Source organism: Nymphalis io, chromosome 6 (genome assembly GCF_905147045.1).
Source record: "Nymphalis io chromosome 6, ilAglIoxx1.1, whole genome shotgun sequence".
NCBI classification, from domain to species: domain Eukaryota; kingdom Metazoa; phylum Arthropoda; class Insecta; order Lepidoptera; family Nymphalidae; genus Nymphalis; species Nymphalis io.
This window is the reverse complement of record NC_065893.1, coordinates 2554296-2577584: the sequence shown is the minus strand read 5'-3', so window position 1 is coordinate 2577584 and position 23289 is coordinate 2554296. Positions and strand designations below refer to the sequence as shown.

The window sequence follows — 23289 nt, the reverse complement described above, 5'->3', positions numbered from 1 at the left end:
ACGTTAAGCCGTTGGTTCTGAAGCCTGAACTCTTTCCGGTCGTATCGGGTTTCCTCCCATCGGTTTATGAGAGTGACGGAATATATTGCATCTGTCTTTGCGCACACATTCGTGCACGATAAAATGCTATTTTATCTTTAGATTAGCAGCCGTTGCTGGAATCGGCCAGGACACATCGTCGTTCGCTCTCATACATCCACAATTCACCCGTTAATTGGTTTAACGCGTCACCAATATTTTTAACTTGCCCTAAATAGTTTAACGAAAATATAAACAATGGAAACTAATTATAATCGTAATAAGAATTCAACATATTTGTATGAATTAGTCATTCCAAGTGGCCATTGTCCAGAAAATATCCTTAAAAATCTGTTATAAGGACGTAACCTTAATATATTATATCAAGCTGCCGGGGACACTTTAGCCCATAGATTTAGTAATGCATTAGACGTGGCAATTTATTCAATATCAACGTTCTTTCATTTACATCGGTATTTTTTTTCCTCACAAATATGATATCGCCACGCAGCAATGATTTGGTTACTTGCTTAATTTAAATATTGTTAGTATACATTAAATTTTTATTTTATATATATATAATATTAGTTAACATAATTACATACTTTTTATAGAATAGCTTGGTTTTGTCATATTCTGGTTTGCATTAATATCAATTATACGATATAAACAGTGCCGAAAATTAACTTTTTGGATCAATGACTTTTAATTTTGAAGTGTCACGTACAATAATGTTGCACTTTAATTCAACTTTGAAATTTCACTCTAATCGCGCTCAAGTATAAAAAGATTCGAGACATCGAATGCCATTTCTGTCACATTTATTTATCTGTGTTCGTCTGAGGCTACCCCTCTTGCGGCTCAACGGAACGGTTGTGTTGCCAAATATTGTCGAAATATGGCCACTTATTTATTCCTTATTTCATTTCGTTTGTATTAAAGATGGAATATTTTATAATCTCTTTAAACAAATCTCAGTCAGTTAGATTTATGACTACTATAATAAACTAAAATATGCATGCAAAAGCAAAGTCTTTATATGTTTGTCTATTAGTTATTAAGATAACATTATAAAATAGTTTCCGCCTCTATGTGAGGTATGTGACCCTATGTCCTTCTCTGTACCTCAGACAACATGTTTGCAAAATTTTATGATGATTGGTTTTGTAGTTACGACGGGAAACGTAATAAATAAACTCACTTTTTCATTTATATATTATTAGGTATATAGGCTAAAGAAAGAGCTGAGGGGGCCTAGCAGTTAGAACGCGTGATTCTTAACCGATGATCTACGGTTCAAACCCGGTCAAGCACCACAGAATGTTCATGTGCTGAATATGTGTTTATAATTCTCGTGCTTGCTTGACGGTGAAGGAAAATATCGTCAGGACATCTGCATGTGTCTTATTTTACTGAAATTATAACATTTGTATATTCCATCTACCTGCATTGGACCAGCGTGGTGAAATAAGCTCCAAACCTTCTCCTCAAAAAGGAGAGGAGGCCTCAGCCCAACAGCGAGACGTTCACAGGCTGTTACTATTATATAGGCTAGGCTAGTATAAATACAAGAAAATATATATATATACTGTTTTGTTCGACGAGCCGGTTGGCGTGGTTGATAGATACTTGCCTTTCACGCCAAAGGTTGTGGGTTCGATTCCCACCCAGGACAGACATTTGTGTGCATGAACATGTCTGTTTGTCCTGAGTCTGGGTGTAATTATGTATATAAGTATGTATTTACAAAGGAAAAGTAGTATATGTAGTATATCAGTTGTCTGGTTTCCATAGCACAAGCTTTGTACAAGCTTAATTTGGGATCAGATGGCCGTGTGTGAAAAATGTCCCAGGATATTATTATTATTATTATTATTATTACTGTTTTGTTTACGAATCGAATATTTGTTGAGTCACATTTTTGTTTTTGAAGAATAAGTGTGATACAAAACGTTCTTAACCGATTCAATTGTGAGCATTGCGCCTTCTGATTAAATTATACATAAAGATTTCGCGACGACGCGAAACGATGGAGAAGCAACAGCGGATTATTTATATATGTCCTCCTATACTACATAACAATTATTTTTTAATCCTTGTTTAAACATATTATGCGAACATTATTTTATGGCGGAAAAACTGTTAATTTCATTTTGAAAATGAATGAATTTAATCAAGTTTGTTATGAGGTAGCTTAAATTGAGCAATAAATAGGAAAGGAGTTATGGTAGGTATCACCCTCGTATATTCTAACGTCAAACAGCAATACTTAGTATTGTTGTGTTTCCGGTTTGACGGGTGAGTTCTTGGTTCCCAAGATTGGTGGACGATTGACGTTTATATTTCTTACAGCATCAATATATATGGGTGATGGTGAACTACCTTCAAGGGGTCATTTATCCGTCCGTCTATCTAATTTATATATTTAAAAAAATATATTTTGATTTCTAATTTACTAGAACGTGGCTGGGACACGTGCATCGAATGGAGCAGACCCGTCTTCCAAGGCAAATACTACTGGGAGAGGTTGTTGATGCAAAGAGGTCTGTTGGGCGGCCTATGCTCCGTTACAAAGATTGCGCTAAGCGTGATATGGTTGCGTTTAACATCCCTAGCAATCGATGGGAGGAACTGGCAGAGGACCGTGCCAAGTGGCGACGCCTTATTTACGAAGGTCAATCAAAGCATGACAATGACTGGTTTAAACTACTAAAAGAAAAACGCACTAGGCGTTATGAGCGGGCTTCAAACCCCCGCCCATCTGGGGGCGCATACACTTGTCGGAAGTGCGGCCGGAGGATCCTCTCTCGCATTGGTCTTTTCAGTCATGAACGCAAGTGCCTTCGCGATGCCGCTTAAATCATCTGTCAAAGATGCAGAGGCCTATATATATAGTATTAAACTGAACTTATTAAATTACAAACGCCAAGATTTCTTTCTGATAAAGCACATTGCCAATTTCAAATTTCGAACATTTTTCAATAAAAAATTTAATATCTGAGAGAAAAATAATCAGGTCATCTCCAAGCACTTGTTTTAACGAAACGCCGAACCGAATGCCTTAGCATTGGATTAGAATATCTCTAGATAGAATACAGTCGGTACCCTACCTGAAATGCAAGGTCTGAAACGGGGAATAAAGCTGTATTTCACAAAAAGCAACAGTAATGTAATTAATTTAAGAAAGTCTGTTTTAATAGAATTAATAACATTAATTTTTTTTGAAATTGAAACACTTAAACCTTAGAATTATAATTCAAAAACTCTTATAAAACACATAACCTCAAGTATTGTTGACTCCATAAATGATAAGAAGGCTGGTTCATTTTTCGCCCAGAGGACCGGAATTGCGATTCAACGGGAAAATTGTGTTGGCATTCTTGCCAACATTTCACGCAATCATGATTTGTACAGAAGCCATTTTTAATTTTGATTTTTATATGCTTATTTGGGCTTTAATACATTTATTCTGATAAAAACTTAAACGTAAAATGAAATTAAAAATAAGACTTTTTATTAGTTATAGAAACGCATATATTAATCATGATATCAACATATCACAAAAAAAAACTTTAAAACAATAATTATAATTAATAGCTATCCAAATAATTCTTATGTTAATAAATTTTCAATACAAGGTTTTCTATAATGGGTACATATCTCGTAGCTTGTACTGAACATATTGTATCGTTGATCCCTAACACGATTTAGCGAAACTGCGCCTGGAACAATATATTTGCCCCAGACATCAACACCGACGTAACAACGGCGAACAAACAAGATTTATGAACTCGTAATAGAACTCTTATAGTTCCCACTTCAGACCAAACGGCGTGATTGTGGTGATTGCTTTTATTTTAACGGTACATGAATGTTCATTTCATATGACTAGAAACAATTTGCGTTTTTTTTACCGTGCAGCCAACATGAAAGTTTTATCTATTTTAAACGACTAAAATGCATTGGCTTTTTGATAGCTCTTTGATACAGCATTTTTATTATTTACTTATTTTATGCAGATAATAAAGATATTTAATCTTATTGGACGAATTTAGTAGATTATTATTTCGGCGTTATTTTTTTGTGTTTTTACGCAATAAACATTGTTGCCGCTTGTGAAGCGCTTTTTTAAAGGTTTTATTTTACTTGCAATGTTTGTTAGTATGCAAACTGAATTGGAACTACTTCCTATTATCATACACAGTTCGAAATTTTACTTTAATCCTGATTCAGTTTCAATGACGCCCAGATAAACATAACCAGATTCTATGCCCAGAATTTGCTCTAGACGAAGGAACTCTTAATAGTCAACAACATGGACAAAACAAAAATTGTATACATATTTAATAATTTTGATTGCACAAATTACTTGGCTGCTTCACCCAAATACTTCCCCGAGAGAGAACTCTTCAACGGTCCACAGCAAACACGAAATTTTGTATACGCATCTAATGATGATAGCCCGTTTTAAATTCTAGGAAAAATTGTGGTGGTTCACCATGACTTGTGTAATTTGGTGAGGTTTGGTTGTGGTACCGTCATTGAATGGAATATTGAATGAAGAATGTTGCCATTTATAAATGATACTGCCTGCGTGGTACATAAAATTCAGTATAGTAATGACGACCAAGCCATTGTCTATTTAGGCTCAGCGTTCTTCAAGAATATGTAATTTAAAGTTTGATCAAGTCACTAAAAGGCTAACTTATTAAAAGAATATTTATATTATATGAATAATATAAATATAATATACATTTATATTATAATATTCGCAAAAATATTATATAAACAAATATATTTAAGAAATTATAAACATTATAATGCTACAAACCATTAGATTGCAGTTAAACGTGAAACTATGATGCGATTTAATTGATATGAACTAATATAAAAACAATTTTGGAACAAGTATTTAAAAAGAAAACCTTTGTAGTTAATCAAACCCAACATTTAGATACATTATAGAATGTCATATGATACGAAAGTTCGCTGCGAGTAATATTTACACTCCGTAGAAATGTGTATTTTTTAGTCGAGATAGTTTCGAAATTAATTATAATTATAATTTTATTTTTAAGTATAAAGTAATAAATTGATGGGTTTTATGCAACTAAAAAGAAAAGATATTTTTTTAGTTTAACCCATGTGTATGTATTTGGGTTTGTACGTATGACTTAATGTGTGTAAAAAAAGAGAAAGTATATGACAAAAATAATAATATTCGAACCTACATGAACCATTAAAAATGAATTAAAAAACTTGTTATTAGTTGATGCCACTAACCAAAAAATATATTACATATATTTTTCTTAAAAAATTACATCTGTCAAATAAATGATCACAATTATGCCCTTAGATTTATACATACAAACAACGAACTAATTTTATGTTTGCGTAAAAGCATACAAAGAAATCACGTTTCGCATGCTCTTTGAAACCTGAGGGCGGCAATTTACTCGCATTCTATTTACGCCCTTTTCATAGCTAATCAATAGTCGCCCTTTTGTCATCAGTTACGTGACATGAAATTGATTTTTTATTATTTTGTTTGCTACAGAAACCGTTAAAGATAATGATATTTTAAGATTACACAGTTTATGACTCAGCGTGACGTCATATCGGTCACTTGGGATTTTGACCCTCTGTGCTGGATTTGATCGTAAAATGTTGAAAACCAACTTAATAATCTTATATTGATGCATGTACGTCTTAAATATTATAATTACTCGCAGCGAAAGTCGGTTTTATTATGATATATTTAAAAAAGACGTTATCGACGAATTTCAGACAAATTTCAAGTTATCTTTAAATGACTATAACTTCATAACTATACTAACTATATCCGATTTTAATAACACTAAGTCCGAATGTTGTTTCAAGCTGAGCCTAATCTACCTGTGAAAACTGCAAGGAAATCCGTTCAGTAGTTTTGGAGATTATCGTGTATATACAGACAGACATATTAACATTTTAAAAAAGCGTGATCTGTTACTGTTTCTTAGCAGTTTCTTTTCCATTTCTCAGCTTTCCTAACTGACAATTATTTAAATAATTGACAATTAATTAAATTATTATATATTAGGTTTATATTTTTTTATTCCTATTATATGATCCTGTAACTAAATAATTTGATTAATGGCCATTTTTTTAAATCAAATTTAAAAAAGCCCCCCTTTTCGATCCCTACCCAATGCAAAGCTGCCCATAACACAGGTCGCGTTTCCACACTATACGGCAATGGACAGTCTTTGTGCCAAGTAAGATCTGGAGCGACTGTCAAATCCCCAAGTTAAATTGAATAATTAAAAAGCTAATATTATATATTATAAAATCTATAATTATTGAATTGATTCCCAAATGGAATACACATCACACATATTAAAAGAGTTAAGACATTATGACTTTCTGGTAGTATTTCCATTTAATTAAAAAAGAATTGATGTGAATTCAACCCTGTTACCAGCCTGGCTTATTATAGCACGTACTGATACTACCAGTCATACCACTATCGACTCGTATCGTTCTTCTAATCAAACATTTTACTGCAAAACCACATAGCAGTCCAAAATCAATCAGTTAGTATGAATATTCATGCATGAGTAGCGATCGTATACCACGCCGTCCAATTCGCGTCGTGTAGGCGTGTATGGCAAATTAATTAATTGGCAAGCAGCGTTGGGCCACAGCTGGCCAGGAACACGGGGTCATTACGTTTTATGGCAACACCAGATGTATATTGTTAGTCGCTTGCAGCGATGTGCGCGAATTATTGCGAATTTGAATTTGGAAAGAGATTATTCGAGATAATTGAATCGATATTCACGACGCGTAAATCGATTACCAGTTTGTTAAATACTTTCATCTGTTAATACTATACACCACACGCTCAGCTAGGTAAACTGTGTGTGTGTGTGCTGAATTATATTACATAATTATAATATATGCAACTTTCATGCATAAGGTGTGTACTTCCCTAGTAATCCAGATTAGTTGACTTTTATTATTATAACTTCGCTTTTCAACGTTATAGCGTAACGTTATATAGCTTATAACCTTCCACAATAGACGGAATGTCTAAAGCAATAACAAAATATGTCTGGATTGATCAGAAATTAGCGCGTTCAACCATAAAAACTCCCCAGATTTATAATATAATAATAGGCGTTGTTATTATATTGTTTGATTTATTATTTATTATTATGAATTTCTATTTGGTCATAAATTTTAACACGTGTACGTTTGTAAGTTATCTTGCTTATATTACTTAGTGTTTCACTTTTAATAGCCACAGTCACGCCAATGGTGCAATGCGGGCTTGATTTAAAAATGTGTTTCTGTGCCATCGTCGAATTAATATTCATGAAATTAAAAAATATATACTTTTAAAAATAATAACATGTTTGAAATTTATTTTATAAAATAGTTAAAGCTTATTAATTATAAATATATCTATACATTTTTAAATACAGATTATATATGAACTCCACCAAATTGACAGTAATCCTCTTTTCTGATCATGTTAGGGATATAATAATCATCAAAAAGAGATTAACCCTCAGTATGACATTGGCAACATGGACAGGCTTAAGGATATCCTCTGAGAGATTTTGCAGAAATTTCTAATGAGGAAAATTTACTAAAGGGTAAATTTTCCTGATTAGAAATAAAACGATTATTTCGATATAGTAACCAATTTAAAGTTAGTAAATACTAATTTTGAAGATTTTTATTCTTTTAGTCAATCATATTGCGTGTTAGATTTTTTAATTGATATTTAATGGAAAAAGTTTTATGAAAGAGATTATGCAAAAAATATACACGCCAAAGGTTAAAACAAAGATAAAAAACATTCTATATTTTAAAAAAAATTAAAAATCGTGATTGATAAATTAAATTTTGCGTAATTCGTTAACCACTCAATTTTTGGCGACCGTTGACTCATTTTATTCGATTTATATGGTTACAAATTCAAACTATCCTATATCCTGTACAGTATAGGATAGTTTGAATTTATAATGAATTTATAATTTATAATATGTATAATAATTCATTACTATAATAATTAAAAAAAATCGGTGGCTTTGTGCAGAAGGACCATAACTTTTTAGTTTCCAAGATCGGTGACGCTTTGCCGATGTAAATGGTTCATATTTCTTACAGCACTAAATCTGTATCTGGTATATAAATGGTGGTGACCATTTGCCATTTACATTTATCAGTCTGTATATTAAAAATAAAAATGAAAAATCATAAAAAATATAAATATATACGTAAAAAATAATCCCTTCATCTTGTCACTATATACTTTACGTAACTAATGTGAACTGAACTTGAACCGACTATTGTTTAGAACTGGTTGACTCACCCGCAAGGTCTTTCAGTGAAAACAATGTAATCCTTGTGAAGAACTGAATCTCGTTCCACAAACTTGACACACGTAAAGTTTTCCCAATGCCTCATGGCTTGTTTGAAAAGGGATTTATGTGCACCGCTGAAGTTGCCATCGATTTCGTATGGTATTACGCCATTCTCCCAAATTCGTTCCTTTCTATTAGTTGCCGCTCTTGTTGTACGATGTCTTGTTTTTATCTAGAAACAAATATATTTAATATCTTGTTGATAAATTGAATTTAACATTATGAATGAATAATATCTAATATCTTGCTTATATTACTTAGTGTTTCACTTTTAATAGCCACAGTCACGCCAATGGTGCAATGCGGGCTTGATTTAAAAATGTGTTTCTGTGCCATCGTCGAATTAATATTCATGAAATTAAAAAATATATACTTTTAAAAATAATAACATGTTTGAAATTTATTTTATAAAATAGTTAAAGCTTATTAATTATAAATATATCTATACATTTTTAAATACAGATTATATATGAACTCCACCAAATTGACAGTAATCCTCTTTTCTGATCATGTTAGGGATATAATAATCATCAAAAAGAGATTAACCCTCAGTATGACATTGGCAACATGGACAGGCTTAAGGATATCCTCTGAGAGATTTTGCAGAAATTTCTAATGAGGAAAATTTACTAAAGGGTAAATTTTCCTGATTAGAAATAAAACGATTAATTCGATATAGTAACCAATTTAAAGTTAGTAAATACTAATTTTGAAGATTTTTATTCTTTTAGTCAATCATATTGCGTGTTAGATTTTTTAATTGATATTTAATGGAAAAAGTTTTATGAAAGAGATTATGCAAAAAATATACACGCCAAAGGTTAAAACAAAGATAAAAAACATTCTATATTTAAAAAAAAATTAAAAATCGTGATTGATAAATTAAATTTTGCGTAATTCGTTAACCACTCAATTTTTGTTTCAGAAAATTTCCAAGGAGATATTGCAATTCCAGATGTCGATTATTATAAGCCACCAAACACTGCCCCTACCACATCTAAAATTAATAAATCACTTCAAGAAGAGGTAGAGAGACTTAAAAAGGAGGTCCTTCTAGAAGGACTTCAAGTGGAAGAGGAAGGTTTGCCTGATATATTAAGGAAACGAACTAAGCAACCATTGCCACTTTCACAAGAAAAACCAAAGAAATATAATGAAGTTTCTGTTATATCTAAGGTAAGTCATTTTAACCTTAAAAAGTAATTCAAGTAGTGACATTTCACTTAAATATTCATATACATTCTATTTTACTTTTAGGTAATTCCCCCAGGCCTTGATAGATCCCTCCTAATGAAAAATGGTAAAATACCTCCTGGCGAAGATTTAGATGATCACAGCTTTAACAATCAAAGTAGAGTTAGTAATTTAAACCAAAGTAATATCGTAGACAATCTAACGGAGTCTGAAAGCTTAGAACAAGATGGCGTCTTAGTTGTTAATATATCAACGGGTAACATTTTAAATCTCGATGAACTCTATCCCAATATTCAATTGACAAACTACTCAAACAAAATGGATGAAATTACGAATAAAATACAGAGTAACAGTCGCGAAATAACTGGAGATTATAATAATAATTTGAAATTTAAAGATCTTCCTGAAAATATGACTGTCGCGCCAGCTCCTACGAATGGAGTCTTACCAACAAATGAACTGAACGAAGATAACGAAGATATACAAAAAGTTCTAACAAACAAAACAAGTCAAGAGCTATATGACAAAATATATGAAGCTAATGACCTTCTCAAGCCAACTGAAAGTTTGCAGAGCTTAATAGGAAACAAGTATAATCACAGACGACGAAGAAGAAGACACGGTAATAGAAGACGGTAAGATAATTAAGAAATAAATAATATAAACACGAGTATAAATAACATTTCAGAAATAGAAATGAAAATCTCACTTATTCTTAATATGACTTTATTTTTTTATATATTGAGAGTTGGTTGCGTGTTCTGTGGTCATGTGCCGTATATATACAGCGTTGCGGCGACATATTTGTAATGTAAAACAAAAATTATGTATGTCACGTGGGTTATCGGGGACACTAGACCGGAGATATTACATATTTGTTTATTTATTTGTATGCACACTTATATGCACGCAAGCACATATTATTCTAACATTTATTAGGTAGGTGTTTTGTTGCTACATAAAAAATTTAAATATTTAACAAAGTAATGTAAAGTTCAAGGATCTTAACATGAGAAAGTTAAATTTGATTGCTATTTTTCTAAAGGTAACCTTTTATAATAAAATACTTGTGACACAAAAAGTTTCCATTACTGTCATTTATAAAACGATATTAAACTCAGTTTAAAACCAATGCTTAGATAATGTTCTCCACATTAATATTAGCATTGCAATCGGGAATTACACCGCGTTAAGTGGCGCATATGAGATTAAATGTGTGCGCCCTGATATGCATATTCTTTGTGTCCATTAATTAACTTTATTAAAACCTCAGACAAGCGCTTTTAACTATCTCGTAACGGACAGCTGCTGTTAATAGTAAATAATATAAAACACACACATTCTCGTACTACAGATTAACAAAATTATATGTATAGAAGATTACTGTTTTTTTTAATTTAATACATACAAAAACGAACAAATGGATCTTCTGATAATGATGATGACGATGAAATATGACCGCCTATAGACTTTGAAAAAAATAATTAATTAATCTTACCACCCATAAGAATTAAAATGTTTTGTCCCTCTTGCCTGTTACACTGGCTCACTCAACCTTTGACAGGAACGTTGCAATACAAATTAGTAGTATTATGTTGATCAATACTCCGTCAACCATGAGGAATAAATTGTGACGTCCCTTGTTACACATTACACCGGCTTACTTACCCTTCAACCGGACCACAGCATTATAAAGCCGAAATTTGGCACTACAATATATGTGTGAATGGTAATAAACCAGACAGACTTACACACAATCCTAAAATCAGCAAATAATATATATCTTTTACTAAAAGTAATGTAAATATTGTACTTTATAGGTTAAGGAATATTCAATCTAGTGAAAGAATTAATAACAACGCCTTTATATATTCTGATGAAGAAAGGAGTAATCAAATATCAAAAGAAAAAAAACTTATTCGACATCGAAAGAAATTAAGCGGCAAAACACATGACGAACGTAAAAAGTTTGAAATACCTGAGCATGAGTTTGAAGAAAGATTTGAAGTCAAACCACCTCCTAAAAAAACATTCAATAACACCCACAGTAAAGAAAATCAACAATTTCAAGATTGGTTTTTTCGGAATAGCTACGATGATTTAGAAACTAGTGAAAGCAGATATAATTACACTGAGGTATATATCCATATTCAAATTAGCCAATTATTTTTTATTACTTACAAAGTTTACGAGAAAATTCTCAAATTTTAACCGCTATTCCTAAGCAATAAAATCAATACTCCGTCTAGCTTCATTCATGGTTACTCGTAAAGCTATAAAAGTACAAATTGAAAAACTTTTCTGGAGTCGTTTCTACAGCGATGAAGACCTCAGGCTGAACGGTTGTAAAGTTTTAATGTATCCTGTAGACACTCCAACTTGCGCTTACTTTGTATACTAAGAGAATTATTTGTCAAAAGCGTAGTAAATTGTTTTAAAACCAACAACATGTTATTATGTAACGTAAATGTAAGGATGTTACATCCTGTATAAGTCCCTGCTGCTGAGCACATCATTGAAGTTTCTTCCAGTACAGTGCTGATAGATACATATGTATATATACGTGTAATTATAAACACAAATAAGAATATAAAAACAGTACTGCTTGTTCGGCTTTAAGCCGCGACCTTCAGCTCAGATCCATGTGATCTATCCGTGGGGTCATCTCAGCCCATCCATAATTAAAAATTAAATGCATTTTCCAAAATATACTAAAATCCAAATTATTACTTCACTGTTATCTAACTAAAAGTACATAGTTTATTTCATTCATAATGTTAAATTCAATTTATCAACAAGATATTAAATATATTTGTTTCTAGATAAAAACAAGACATCGTACAACAAGAGCGGCAACTAATAGAAAGGAACGAATTTGGGAGAATGGCGTAATACCATACGAAATCGATGGCAACTTCAGCGGTGCACATAAATCCCTTTTCAAACAAGCCATGAGGCATTGGGAAAACTTTACGTGTGTCAAGTTTGTGGAACGAGATTCAGTTCTTCACAAGGATTACATTGTTTTCACTGAAAGACCTTGCGGGTGAGTCAACCAGTTCTAAACAATAGTCGGTTCAAGTTCAGTTCACATTAGTTACGTAAAGTATATAGTGACAAGATGAAGGGATTATTTTTTACGTATATATTTATATTTTTTATGATTTTTCATTTTTATTTTTAATATACAGACTGATAAATGTAAATGGCAAATGGTCACCACCATTTATATACCAGATACAGATTTAGTGCTGTAAGAAATATGAACCATTTACATCGGCAAAGCGTCACCGATCTTGGAAACTAAAAATTTATGGTCCTTCTGCACAAAGCCACCGATTTTTTTTAATTATTATAGTAATGAATTATTATACATATTATAAATTATAAATTCATTATAAATTCAAACTATCCTATACTGTACAGGATATAGGATAGTTTGAATTTGTAACCATATAAATCGAATAAAATGAGTCAACGGTCGCCAAAAATGAGTAAATTTAGGCCAATTCAACCAATTTATCTCACAAATTAGCAAATTATAGCTTTGCATGACATGTTTGATGGTCAAATTACCGGACTCGTAATTTGTGACTCCAGCAGGATATGCAGTTTTGTCAGACGTCAATCCTTCGACCTGATTCCCGTTAAACTTGTACTAATATCACGTCACACTTAATAATTAAAATTACATTTATATCTAAGGTAGTAAAGCTATTCTGTAAAGACAAACTCGAATCTCACAGAAGAACACGATGGATAATGTCAGAAAGTGATATGTGACATTAATTATACTAATTATAAGTAAAAGTATACACGGGAATTCGGCTTACAACATTTCACCAGTGAGACACAAGTACGAAGTGAGCACTGCAATAGCACTACAGTACTTACCGATACTTCTGATACACAAAAAATGTCTCGATTGATCATTGATTATTAACTAGTAATGTCTAGCCTGGTTTGTTGATAAAAACATTCTTCTATATCTTCGTCGGATATATAAATAAGTTTGTTTTGATATTATAATTTAACAACATTGTTTATATGAATACAGTTGCTGTTCCTTCGTCGGAAAGCGAGGGGGTGGTGCCCAAGCTATATCCATTGGAAAGAACTGCGACAAATTCGGTATTGTGGTCCACGAACTTGGTCACGTGGTCGGCTTCTGGCATGAACACACGCGACCGGATCGTGACCGACACGTGCAAATTATACGAGATAATATTATGACTGGTGAGTTTATACCTTCATTAGATTAATTACTAATTAAGCGAGAAGCAAATGTTCTTGTAGAGCTGAATTAGCTGTAAAACAAAAAAGAACGATTTTGTTTTTTTTATATTTCTGGCTTATTACAATTCATCACATAGAAGTGAGAGTCGACGTGGCCATTTACTTAAACCACATGCATCATAGAGAATGTCTTTATCTCGTGTGTGTGTGTGTATATAATATCGTAAAATCTAGACTAAATTCTGCTTGTGTATCCAATACTAGATACAGCGTAGTGGATTAAGATCTAAATTTTCTCGAGAAGCGAAATCATGCATGATGTTACTTTATCCAAATTGTAAAATATTATATACAATCATATTGATATACTTTTTTGTGCATATATTTTCATTGTTGTCGTGGTAACATTTAAAATGTATTGCTTAATTCCATTGAATTATAATATTTGTCTTTAATTTGCGATTAGTTTAACCGCGTGCGTGTGAATAAGGCTTGTGTTCATCACCTTGTTATAATGTCTACTTGACACGCAATGTCACTTTATTTGACACATGCTCTGAAAATTAATTACTATATTAATTTTAATTATAATAGACCTCCTTTAATGTTATAGCGAAAATAATAGCGATAATTCGAATAGGAATATATTTCTAACTATTTTTTACAAAGAAATGTATAAAACCCCTGTTGCTACACGCAAAAATTAAACCAAATCAATAACCTCTTGGCAGTCTATTAAAATTATTCAAAAAAAAAATATATTGTATTAAAAAGGTTTCAATGCGTCGATTGTTTCTTTTTGTAGTAAAATTTTCTCCAACGAAACGTGTAAGACTTAATTTAAATAATATAAAATATCATTTAATAGCAGCACAAGATTAACGGAACTCGTTTGCCTCATATAATTAAAAGTAAATTCGCCTTTTTACAAGGCTTGCAAGACAAATGATTGCGAATTTGTTTTTTCTTTTTCTCTTTTTCTTTTCATTTATCTCAATCCTAATTTTAAATCCGCAATCACTTAGTTGCCAACCCTACTAAGAATCTTCTCATACATTCGTTTTATGAATAATTACTATGTAAGATTAGAATAATCATTCACAGAGCATTGTATTCAAGTCCCAAAGTCATTTTGAGTGGCCTTTGTTCCCAAGCAAACATTGCCTAAAAGCTAAGGATAAAAGAAATAAAATGTATTACAAAATGGCGTCCTCTCAAAAGAATGATATCTGAATAGACCTTAGAATAAAAAAAAACTAGAAGTTGATAGTGAATAGATCGGATATGACAGAAATTTGAAATTAAAACTATTAAAATTTATGTTAAGAGCACCTATTATTATGTAATAAGGTAACTTTTCTTCTTAAAAAACTTAAGGACTATAAGTTAAATGAACGTGAAATGAATACATTAAATTTTCCTTATACAACGTAGTTGGCTTAAAAAAAAATCTATTAAAAATAGGTAAATAGTGTAGATTTGTGAGGAGGTGAAATAAAAGTAAAAATTTTGTATAGAAATACATCCGACTACCGGATCAAATGTCTCGTCTCGGAATCACTGGAAATTTCAGTATACCTACTCTTCACGGGTGAAATATATGTACGAGTACATATCTCAGAATGTCGTCTCGCATATGCAGGCTGATTAGTTGCCTATACAGGCAAAAATAATTTTCAAGTATCAAGATAAGTAGACACAACTTTCTACTAGAAAATAATGTGATGGCGCTAAGGTGGTATTAGAATTGTTTTTTTTTTTCAGTATCAATCTATGTTCGGAGATAACTCTGCTGATCAGTTCGCTGGTTTGCCCACTTGCCTTTCTAAAATAAATAATATATAAGCAATAATTGTAACATATACCTATAACAAAACATAAATTAATTACTGGTGGTAGGGCTTTGTGCAAGCTCGTCTGGGTAGGTACCACCCACTCATCAGATATTCTACCGCAAAACAGCAATACTTGATATTGTTGTGTTCCGGTTTGAAGGGTGAGTGAGCCAGTGTAATTACAGGCACAAGGGACATAAAATCTTAGTTCCCAAGGTTGGTGGCGCATTGGCTATAAGCGATGGTTGACATTTCTTAGAATGCCAATGTCTAAGGGCGTTTGGTGACCACTTACCATCAGGTTGCCCATATGCTCGTCCACCTTCCTATTCTATAAAAAAAAAAAAAAAAAAAAAAAAAAAAAAAAAAAAAAAAAAAAAAAAAAAAAAAAAAAAAAAAAAAAAAAAAAAAAAAAAAAAATGTAATATTTTTTATTTCCTTCGAAAAACATGGATCCGACTTTTTTAAAAATTCAGGAACATAAGAATCATTTGAAAATTCTAACGAATTCTTTTCGGCCAAAATCAAGACGAATCTCTAGCAATTACCAAGTAACTCTATGTTCTGTGATAAACCCAGTGTGAAGTGCGTAACGTAGCCACGTCTTTTCTTCAAGTCGACACTTGACCTGAATCCGACGTGCGTTTCAAATCTTCACGTTATTCACACCGTTGCATAACATCTTATCTTGAAGAGTTCCTGTTTTTTTTTTTTTTTTAATTTCATTTATTGCACGCCAGTCTTAAAAAGAAGGTTTTTAAATTGTATGCTCAAATACAATATAGTACAATGTTATAAGTTTGTAAACTGAAATGGGTTAATTCATAAAACCCTGAACCGACAATGCCAATAAAATTACCCCTTTTAATTCGCGAGAAACTCCTATTTGGCAACAGTACAGTAGTGTAATTACGTACATTAAGAGATTAGCATCGCCCCGATGACACAGTTTCTTTGACCTATTACCGAAAGTTTCACGTCATTGTGAGTGACACGTCTCACATTGTACATGTCACGTCACGTTTCCAAACCGAGTCATGGGAATCCGGAAGGAAATACCGTCTTCCTGTTTATTTACTTATATTCTTATTTATTGTCCTCGTGTCTTCTGATTGAGACCGACATTCTAGATGACATTCGTAATAATGTAATCATGAACCGCATTTGAACTTGTTGAAGTGATAACTAAGTCATGAAATAAACAATTTTATTCGCATCGGTTTTGTGCTGAAACAGATATAAATATGACCATTAAAATAATTTAAGCTACATATATATATTAAGAGTTATTACTGTGATAATGGTTAATATTGTTATCAGCTAACCAGAGAGCTAAATATTTATTTAACGTGGAAAATACATAATCAGATTTAGATTCACTTGGTGGTAGAACTTTGTGCAAGTTAGGTACTATATAACATAAGACATTCTACCGCCAACAGAAATACTTTGCATTGTGGTGTTCCGATTGGAAGAGTGAGCGAAATCTGCCACCGTTTCAACATCATGTAGATCCACCGAGAGGAACTGGCTTGAAACTCAATAGTTATTAATTTTCATCAATCAAAAAAATATACATGTAATAATTACATTTACATTAGTTCGGGTACTAATTGAATACGAGATGGCCTAGTGGTTAGAACGCACGAATCTGGGTTATGAGGTTAATGATCGTGGGTTCAAGCCCGGGCAAGCACCACTGAATATTCATGTGCTTAATTTGTGTTTATAATACATCCCGTGCTTGATGGTGAAGGAAAACATCGTGAGGAAACCTGCTTGTGTCTAATTTCACTGAAATTCTGTTATATGTGTATTCCACCAACCCGCATTGGAGCAGTGTGGTGGAATAAGCTCCAAACCTTCCCCTCAAAAAAGAGAATTCCTTTCCTTTTTAGCTTAGTTTTTGCCTTAGCCCAGCAGTGGGACATTCACAGGCTGTTACTATAATTACTCAAATCACTACGTATTATAAAACAAAGTCCTCTCGCCGTGCTGCGTGAACGTGATAATCTCAAAAACTACCGAATGGATATTATGTTAATTAGCTGAAATATAATAACAGTATATAACAATTATTATTTAAGATGATTATAAAATTCATGCATGAATTTTACTGACGTGCGCCCCGTAAACCAATAGAGTTATATTATGTATCACGATATAAATGTTTTATGTATAAACCTTATTAAACCGTGCGAAGCCAGGACGGGTAGTTATATTAATGTATTTGTTGTGAACATTATAGGAATATTAACTCCAGCCTCATCATTTATATAATATTTTATTTTCGAATACGCTTTGTTTTCAATATGAGCTTTAAATTGAATTAAAGGTAAATGTACAATGAATTGTAATGTAAAATTCTGTAACCATTATGAAACATACATTGTTGCTGTATATTCTAAATAGTCTTGGCCGTGAATAGATTAGTTTATAAAATACTTTGTTACCTAATAATTTTCTACAAGCACTAAAATATAATTTACGTAAAGTTTATCGAATTACTTATCTTAGCTTGCGGGTTATGTTTCAACAATTTACGATATGCCCTAAACTCACCTTTGTACCTAAAATTTTCAGCTACATAGAATTTTGTTGGTTAACCTAAATCTTTGTTTAGCGCATGTAATTTTAGGAGAATGTTTACCTTTAGTTTGTTATGCTTAAAATCTAACTTAAAACTTACAAGCCTCAATAAAATAGGTCATTAACTAAACGTTGTTTTTGCAAACAACTATTAGGGCGACCTCATTTATTCATTTGCACGTATGCGAAAGATTCAGTTAGTCTTTGAAACGTCACCCATTACATATAATGCGTGTAATAGTGATAACCTTAATGACCACTATGAACTAGAAAGGCTAATTGCAAGTGGGTTCAAACTCGCCGACGGCCTACCGGGAATTAAATAAGTATTACATCATACAATACTAGCTTCCCACTTATTCCCTGGTGATCTTGATAATCAGCTCATAGATAAAGATAGAAGATAGAAATAGAAGATGTAAACAAATTAAGGGATAACGTCAGGACCAAGAACTTTCTAAAATTTGAGATCAGATCGTTCTAAAACATTGTTCCTTAATTAATACCAAAAATAAAGGTAAATACCAAATGCACTTATGACTTTGTTTTTACCAAATAAAAATAAAAAATAGTTGCATAACACGCAACGAAAAGTATATATGTATGTATGAAATAGACAACCTATTTCTATTTTTTATATGATTCAGAAGTGCATTACGTGTTAAAGATAAAAAATTGCCAAAACAAACGAAATAATTCGTAAAATGATAGGAATAACTTCCATTTAAAAGTAATATTTGTACTAAAATACAGAACACTGAAAAAAGTTGTCTCGTTATAGTAATATTTACGAAAAATAATTGCTCGAGGAATATCCATAAACAAGCTTTGAGCATAAATATTCAAAATGCTAGGAGTACACTGATATTCCAGACATTCAAAACTTAGTCTTTGTTAGACAACATAAAATAATTATTTAAAATTTAACTCTAACGCTGGCGATTTAAGGTCGAATTTAATTCAGAGCAGAACTTCTTAATTGTCAGAGATAAGCAACTATAAGGTTATGGTTATCAAATTAAATCTGCGTCAATTTGTAATGGTTTGGGTTATGAAAATTCTCTAAGTATTTTGCATTTAATTTAATTAACTCTTGCGTCTTGTCATATCTTAAACGTTACCTCGAACTAAATATATTTATCTTTTAAATTTATTATTATTGTCTTTGTAAACAATTCAATAGAATTATTTAATTATCAATATTTTATTAAAATATTGTGTTATGGTCGATTCTTTTAGGTTAAATTGTATATAAGTATGTACATCAACAAAGTTTTCTTAATTGGATGATGAGGAAATATCCGATCGTATGCACAAAGAAATATGAAACCTCGTTGGAATTAAATTCTCCCCTAATAGATTCACTTTAAAGTCAGAGAATTTGTTATCAATTGACCGATGCAAGTTCCTAACAAGGATTATAAACTTCTAAATTAATTTTCGTTTAATCTACTTTCAATGCTATTGAGAATCTTGAGAGTAAGTTTGACGGATTTGATATTACTTTTTACCTGTTTCATCCAGATTGAAAAGCTGTGAAATGTTTTAAGAGTTATAGTTTAATCTTCTGTTTGACATTCTTATAGTTAGAGTAAAAAGAACTTGAAATTGAATGAAAAGGTATAAATTTTATATGCCGTCGCCATAAAACGGATTTGGGACTATTGTTATCAATGCTAAAGTAACTCTGGGCGAAATTTTGCGAGTGACGAGTAACAGCATGCTCTTTCTATTCTAAAGCTATCGTTCAAATCACGAATCTAAGCAAAATAAACAATTCACAAGGTAGCTCTGAAATCACGTACATTTAACTTTGGTTTAATCTAATCTAATTTTCCACAGGACAAGAATACAATTTTAACAAGCTTACCGAAGAAGAAGTGAATTCTCTCGGGCAGACGTACGATTACGATTCCATTATGCACTACGCTCGTAATACTTTCAGTAAAGGAACGTATTTAGACACCATCCTACCACTGGAAGTGCATGGAAAGAAGCGACCGGAGATTGGACAGAGAGTTAGACTAAGTGCCAGCGACATTGCCCAAACGAATTTACTTTATAAATGCGCAAGTAAGTTTATGTTTTGTCCTTATCTAGCTCGTATTTGTATGCTTCCTCACAGTACTCACAAACAATATCATTAAGCATTTCCACTGCTTCGTTGCGTTAAAGGCTATATTAAAATACTACTAGAGACTACACTTGGGTTTGCGCACACACAGGAAATTAGTCAAACGATCATAATCAATATTCTTATGGCAGTTGCCAATTATGACTGAACGAGATTTTTGTTCTTACTCATAGACAAAGCAGGACATAAAACAAAAAGTATTGAGTTTGATTAAAACTATGATCGTGTTTTGTTACCAGACGTAAAAAATATTTTTCTTACACAGAATGCGGTAAAACATTCCTTGGTAATTCCGGATGGTTTAATTCTCCTGGATGGGGCACGGATACACCGGCAACACCAGACCGCTGCGAGTGGCGCATTGTAGCTACGCATGGTGAACGCGTCGTGCTTAATATTACTGGTAAGAAAATGTTGTACGTTTTTATGATTAATTATTAACTTGGTGGCAGAGCTTTGTGCCCGTCTGGTAGCACTCACACATATTCTACCGCCAAACATCATTACGTCGTATTGTTGTGTCCCGGTTGGAAAGGTGAGTGAGCCAGTGTAAATAGGCACAAGGAATATAACAACTTAGTTTTACTTAGTGGTCATGACCACTTACCTGCATGTGGCATCTGCCCTCTTACATACAATATAAAGATTAAAGTAACTCCAAGTAATTTCTTAAATCTACCAAATCGGTCAAGTTATTTAAGTAGCAAATGAAACTAGCTATATTAAGTGTGTTTAATATTAAAATATATTCATTGATAGTTATAATTAATGTTAATTTAGAGATAAGAAGTTGTTCTGATAACAATCGCGGTCGTTGGACTATTACCTCTCCCAAACAACCCTCAGAGCCAACCCCTCCAAATTAGTAGTATCCACACTTTACAAGATCTTATCAATGAGGTCCCTTGTACTAATCTTACTAACTTACTAACAATTAATTATTCTGTTTAATTTGTATTATATTGTTTAACTTTAAATTTATATATGTATGTAATTTTCTTATAATAATATAAGGAATTGGAAATTGAAAATAATTTAATTTTTCACGACTGTTATGGTATAAGGAGTGCAATAGTTTCAGGGTTTGTATGTATGTGAGTGAGTTTCTTTATTCCACCATAACTTTTTAGTGGACAAATTTGACGTATGGAAAAATTGGATAGATGTGGTAGTTTTGTACGGATTATTGAATATCGGTAAAATCCTTACATTTCCTCGAGCGACTTTGGCTGTATAATATTTTATCATTCACATCATTGAAAAAATATCACAAGAAAAATGATATATCTAATTTTATCCGTTTGAAATCGGGACGTGTATGTCCTTAATTTATATTTCAAATAAGTTTATGGCAAGATAATATGTATCCTACTCATTTTATCTTTTTAATTAGGTATTACTTGTAGCAGGAAGACAAATGAACCACTTGATGTTACATAGACATAAGAGAAAATGTCCCAACTAATTGTAAATACATCGATATACCCATAAACACTAGCTCTGCAAAAAGTGTAAATTAGTCCAAACTGACAATAGAATATTAGTAATGCCTTCACAAATGGACATAAAAAAGCCCATTTGGAAATAAATAATATGACTAAATAATAACGAAAGTAATTAATTTCATGTAAATATATTTATAACTATATAATATTTAAATGCCGTTGTATACCTCCGGGCACAAGTTGAATATGTATATTGAATTCAAATAATGGATTTACGATACGCGAATTAATGAATTTATCGTTTTCCTAGACAGCCTTAGGCATACCGTATGTATCGGTAAATCTTTATACTCATATTGAATGGCGATTTTAGTCCTTATCACTACGCTTTAAAGACTGGTTTGTATTAAACTATTTATTAATCTAGGTTACGATTGTTGTTTATCTGTATAACACAAATGATGGAATACATTATTTTAACAACAGTAACAGCCTGTAAATGTCCCACTGCTGGGCTAAATCCTCCTCTCCTTTTTGAGGAGAAGGTTTGGAGCTTATTCCACCACGCTGCTCCAATGCGGGTTGGTGGAATACACATGTGGCAGAATTTCGATGAAATTAGACACATGCAGGTTTCCTCACGATGTTTTTCTTCACCGAAAAGCACGAGATGAATTATAAACAGAATTTAAGCACATAAAAATTCAGAGGTGCTTGCCCGGGTTTGAACCCACGTTCATCGGTTAAGATTCACGCGTTCTTACCACTGGGCCATCTCGACTAATTTAAATTTTAACAACATAACTATATAATTATAAGAAGTAAATGTGACACACAAATTTAATAATAATTAACACATTATCTGAAAGTCAAATATATAATATGCGAGTATATGTAAGAGCGTCATTGATTATTAAATAATAAAGTCTTTTGAAATGGTGCCGATTTCTTCTCCATAATACATGGTATACCCTAAATATCTCTCGGTATTGAAAGGAAACGCGTTAGATGCCGAAACATAAAACTCAGACTAGAATTTATTTTTGTCAGCAAAAGAAATTTTTTAGTAACAGTAATGTCATATGATAATATAAAAGAAATAAATATTCAAATACTACCTGTCTTTCTCATAATAAATGGAGTTAAAAAGAATAGCAAGGCTTTGAGTTCTTTCAAACATGTATCGACCAAATTACCGCCAAACGTTATTGTTAAAATATTTTTTTCAATGTATTTCTCTTGAGAAAATACTTTACTCCGAGATTCAAATTTCCAAACGATTTATTTATGCCTTCGATAAAACGAAGCACACTCACAAAGTGAATATTTATTGAACGAAACGACAGTTTTCTTGCTAAAGGGAAGTGAAATCTATAAGTACAAAAATGGTATGTAATGGCTGGTGGTAGGGCTTTGTGACT

The 23289-nt window shown here is 32.1% G+C and overlaps 1 protein-coding gene across 2 annotated transcripts in view; it reads left to right on the top strand.

Annotated features, from left to right (window-relative positions):
- Positions 1–23289, top strand: part of LOC126769108 (tolloid-like protein 1) — a 110330-nt gene that overhangs the window by 74432 nt on the left and 12609 nt on the right. For both annotated transcript variants that reach the window (XM_050487655.1, XM_050487654.1), the window contains exons 3-9: positions 9361–9611; positions 9693–10264; positions 11450–11765; positions 12452–12675; positions 13687–13865; positions 20132–20362; positions 20689–20826. In XM_050487655.1, the coding sequence (XP_050343612.1) occupies positions 9361–9611; positions 9693–10264; positions 11450–11765; positions 12452–12675; positions 13687–13865; positions 20132–20362; positions 20689–20826 (1911 nt within the window). The remainder of the gene's footprint in view (positions 1–9360; positions 9612–9692; positions 10265–11449; positions 11766–12451; positions 12676–13686; positions 13866–20131; positions 20363–20688; positions 20827–23289) is intronic.